Here is a 5072-nt window from a genome sequence, read left to right on the forward strand (position 1 = left end):
AATAGGCTTATAGTTTATTAATTATGTCTAATCTATGCTCGGTTAGCCTTGTTGGCCAATATTAGCTGTGAACTGTGCGGAGATGGGTTAATTTACAGTGGTTTCTTAAATGTTCTTCACCACTGCCAAATTTCTTTTTGGTCTCACAGACATTTTACTTAGGATTTTTCAAAAAAATAAAAATAAAAATGTCACTAAGCCTCTAAATTTGACATCTGTAGACTTACAGTCAACAGAAAATATTAAAACGGAAGCAAGTGCCAATTAAGACATTTTAGAAACTTAAATGGCTTATAGAAGACATTGGACCAAAACCCTGATAAATAAAGGCTAGGCCTATTTGAAATTACTATCCAGGCCTACTTTGTCGTCACTGCACTACAAGGTTCAGCTTTGAAAAACGTCTATAATTTGGTCAGGTGTGCTAGTTTTGACACTCTTTAAAGAATGTGCCTTAATTGAGGCAAGTGTCATGTGAACCTGCTAGGCCACTTGAACTGCCAATAGTGCCTTTCAGGAGACCCAATCAGTCACTGCAGCCAAAGGTGGCAGGCCCTGTTTTACAAGACGTCGTTTTCGCCTCCACCCACAGCCAAGAGCAAAAAAGTCAAGCGCTAAGGAGAAAAAAACTTCATTCACCAAGGAGTCTACTACTGAATAATTTCAGCTAGGCTAGGCTAGCATTTTGTTGTTTTTTTTTCTTCTATGGCATTTTCTAAGGAAGATGTGCAGGAGGACGCACCAGAGTGTCCGGTGTGCTATGAGTGCCTGTCGGGCACTGAAAGGACTCTGAGCTGTGGACATGTATTCTGCCACGATTGTCTGGTCAAAACGTTGGTCAGCGTCAACAGGGATGGGAACATCAGATATACTATCGTTTGCCCTATCTGCCGACATCATACATTCATCAAGAGACAACAAGAAGTGTCGGTGATCCCCACGGCGGACAAAGATTCAGATGAGGGGCAGACCCTGGAGGTGCCTCTTCCTCTGCCACTGGGACAGCTCCAGAGCGCACGGAGCTCCGCCACGGACAGTTTACCGAGGAGCGTTAATTGGATTTCTCGATGCTTTAGGGGGGTCTCTGAGCGAGCCCGTCGACAGAGGATGATCAGCCCCAGCCATAAGACATCCCAAATCTTCATCATAAGCGCTGAAGGGCGACCCATGGTTGAAGATGATGCGATCAGCGTTGTGATGACTGTGGTTCAACCTCATCGCCGGCGAAGGCGTAGGATTTGCACAACCGCGCAATGCCTGATTATTCTGCTGTCGGCATTTACTATACTTGCACTGGTAGCTGCAACCTTACCGTGGATTTTATTGGCATAGCACAGTGATTTAGATGTCTGCATTATTTTTTATTCTTTAAAAAATATATTTTTTGAAGTGATGTCTGGATTATGAAATGCCAAGAGGGGATGGTGAAGAGACATTTGATAGAAGATCTTTAAAAACTCCAACTTTAACACAGTCAAGCAGCTATACCTACCAAACATGCAATGAATTAAGTAATTTATATGGCTTACTAATCAAAGTAATCTAGAGCATTTCAGTGTACCATCAAACCACTGCAAATGTATAGTTTTCGTTAGTCTATTAATAATTAAAAATTCTCTTCCCTGATTTGAAGGGAAAGTCAGAGTTTATGGCCTGCTCCTGTTTTAGGTGCATCACCAAGCAACAGTCTAAAGTAAAGTCAAGGGAAGCCTGTACAGCTGAGTCTTTTGTTTTGCATTCCTGCCTGTGACATGTTCTACCTGTTTTATGAGAGGCAAACATGCAAACACATTTTAACAATTTCAAAGCACATTTCAAAGTGAGTAAATCCAACCAGTATGGATATTTTAAAGACATTTCACATATTCAACAATTTGCAAAGATTTTGGGAGGAAAAAAGTGAAGTGCAATAAAAACCATTTCACCCTATCCAACTGCTGTTAAATCAGTTCATTATTGTGTTTCCCTGTTGTTGGATACACTGTTTCCAAGCAGCAGACAATAACTTTGTGGACAAAAGCTGTAAACCTTAGTTCATGCTTATGTCCACAGGAGAAAAGGGAGGTGGTACATTTTAGCAGACACAAACTTGGTTTAGGGAGGGGGAACAGATATGTTAACAGACCAGTCAGGTGGTTATGTTGACAGATATCTCCTCCTTACGTCACAAGACAAGATGACAGCTATGTTTTTTTTAAATGTCATGAAATTTCCACATGCTGACAAAGTGAAAAATATATTTAATATGTGGTTAGTCAGAGGGACTTAATGGCTGTATTAGATCCCCCAATAACATCCTATACAGCACATGACTGTCTCCCATGAATGTGACGATGTAAACAGAACCACTTTGAAAACTTTCAGTAAGAAATAATTGATGTACCAATGGCAGTCTGAAGGAGACTAGCAGGTAGAGATGAGCTGTGCCTGGCTGACTGCTGTAAGGAGATACACTGCTGGAGTGTAGCATTAGATTACCACTAACACTTGAGGAGTCCAGATTGAGACAGAGTTGAACGCTAGGTTAACTTTCAACCACATAAATTACATAAAAACAAAATGCAAAACAAAAAAATAAAATGCTTTCTTATAAGGAAGATTAATGTAAATTGCTTTTAAGCAAAGAATTATGTTTCAACATACTTATGCAACACATTACACAGCATGGAGTGGAAAAAGACTGGTTTGTAGACTGAGCGTTGTCAGTATCACTATCACTCCTAGTTTCTTCCTGTGGCAAGACTTCAGCTATCCTGTCTGTCCAGTCCTACAGGTTACACACTAAGAGGCTTCAGTTATTCAGTCATAGTCTGTCAGTGTGTGGGAGGAGGATCATTATTTATTTCATTTGGGCAATTAGGATTTATAGATCATAGTCCTGTTGGAATAACTGGGATGTCAGTGGATAGGCCCGAAGGAACTGTAAAGTTGTAAATGCACAAAAGTCACCAATTACAAGGCCATTCAAAGAGATAATACCTAAAAGGAAGATAAAGTAGTGGAAGTAAAACATTCAGGTCAATATTATGAAAGTGATCTAAGAGTGAGAAAATGACTGTGTCAGCTGTTGTGTTTATCTACCAGTATGTCCTTGCTTTTGTATAAATAGGGTTATATAACATCCAAAGCCTTTTCAATTAAAACAGTGACACTACTGTATGTGGAAAGACAGAAGTCTTGAATAGTTCTTTCATCAGGACCAATTATTTATCCACATTGTTTCCATGAACACACAGCAAACACTGAAGAAAACACATGAACAAGGTGAGATTATTACAAATGTAGAGTTTAATATATATATTTATTTCTGACATTCTGATAAGGATTGCAGGTAGGCTTCACAGTACACACTGTGTTCCACTTGATATGCTAAGCAGAGGAGGAAGGGGTGGGCATGGTGGGCTTGACAAGCGGCAGGTTTTGTTTGTACACTAGTGAAAGCAGGAGGCAGTACATCCACAGGCAGCATCCACTCCTCTACCATATTGCTCAAAACTCCACAAAGGACCATTTATTGTGATCCACATTCTCTAGAGTCCATTTCTACATGTATCCTTTACCCCTCTTACAATCCCTAAAAAGACAGTGATTGACACAAAATGTGGATTATCAAAAGACTATCTAGGTGCATGCATGATTCTTTTTCAGTTTTCCTTTTTTCTCATTTAACCCCCCTCCCCCCTCTCCCCCACCCACAAAATGTAAACAAACTGAGCTTTACCTTAGATCAGCATATTGGCGGTGACGTGAGTTAGGAAATGTAAGCCTACAGCATTTAAAATGCTTGGCAAAACTTTGTGATAGTGTACCATTTGGTGCAAAAGGTGGCTCCTATGAATATGCTTTGAAAAAATTGCTTTGAAAAAGTTAATTTATTCCGAAAATTATGATATGCGATGAAACTATACTTTGTCTTCTAAGGAAGGGTACACGTTTTTCTTTTCAGCAGCGTAATAACTACACCAATAATGAATATGAATGCATGCATTTAGGTGGCTGTAAGTTCCAGTTATGATGCACAAAAGCATGTTCTGATATTAGTACATGCCAACAGGCCCTCATCCCTACACAAGCTCTCATTTGTCCTGTTATTTATTACTAAATCAGGTAGCCTATACGGTTTGAAATCTGAGTGAGTCACATTCAGTCAGCACACAAAGAGAGTCACCCCAGCCTCCTCATATAAATGTATGGATCCAGCACAGAAAATAAAACCTCTAGTACACATTGATTATGCCTATAGTTCCAAAATAACAACCAGTGTGAGGGCACTTGCAATTGTTGTCATATATTCACCACAAATATCAATATAATTATCAACATCACCAAAAATCTTCATAAACATATCCATTGAGAACACACACTGAGGCATACCATAGATCACTTTTGAGAGAGGTTAATCAAGAATTAATTTTCTCAGAAGTAAAATTTCACATAAAACAAACTAAAAAAAGAAGAAATTAATTGCTTTGCAATAAAATTAATGGCTTTTTCTGTACTTTTGGGGAGGGTGACTTTGACCACTTTTGGATTGAGGTGGATCAGTAAACACTGTAATTGCACTTTAATTGAAAAAAAAAAAAGATCGCCCTAAGATGCTTTGAACAAAATTAAAAAGTGACACTGCAGCATCAGAAATAGTCTAATTTACTGTCTGTGGTGACCATACCAACCAAGGAGACAGAACAATTTCACATTTAGAAGTGATAAGTGTGCCAAATTTGACTAAGCATCAGCTTTTCTAATGAATAAGCAGATATTTTTCCCCCATTTATCCTCATTATGAAACAATTAACTAGCCTAAGCGGGCTCAAAGTAATATAGCTATTTACACAGGTATCTATTAAATAATGGATTAGAGAACTAAAACAGGTAGGGCATTGGTGTGCAACTCATTAGTACTCTTACATGTTTGAAGTCAAAGCTCAGGAGACAGAATTAGAAAGACCACAATTGATTTATAGCAGAAATAACATTCTGCATTTCTGCTGCAGCATCTTTGTTACCTGGTGTTAAAGTGAAACATTATGAATCTACAGTAAACCTATTAAATGTGTGCAGGGACAAAAAAA

At 38.7% G+C, this 5072-nt stretch overlaps 1 protein-coding gene across 1 annotated transcript; it reads left to right on the forward strand.

Annotated features, from left to right (window-relative positions):
- The first annotated feature begins 705 nt into the window (after positions 1-705).
- On the forward strand, positions 706-1332 carry LOC128379175 (RING finger protein 222). Its single transcript, XM_053338816.1, has one exon. The coding sequence runs from the start codon at positions 706-708 to the stop codon at positions 1330-1332; it is 627 nt and encodes a 208-aa protein (XP_053194791.1).
- The last annotated feature ends 3740 nt before the right edge of the window (positions 1333-5072 follow it).

The sequence above is a fragment of the Scomber japonicus genome, chromosome 18 (assembly GCF_027409825.1).
Source record: "Scomber japonicus isolate fScoJap1 chromosome 18, fScoJap1.pri, whole genome shotgun sequence".
NCBI lineage: Eukaryota > Metazoa > Chordata > Actinopteri > Scombriformes > Scombridae > Scomber > Scomber japonicus.

Coding starts and splice junctions, on each gene's coding strand:
- LOC128379175 (XM_053338816.1), top strand. CDS start 706: ATGGCATTTTCTAAGGAAGATGTGCAGGAGGACGCACCAGAGTGTCCG.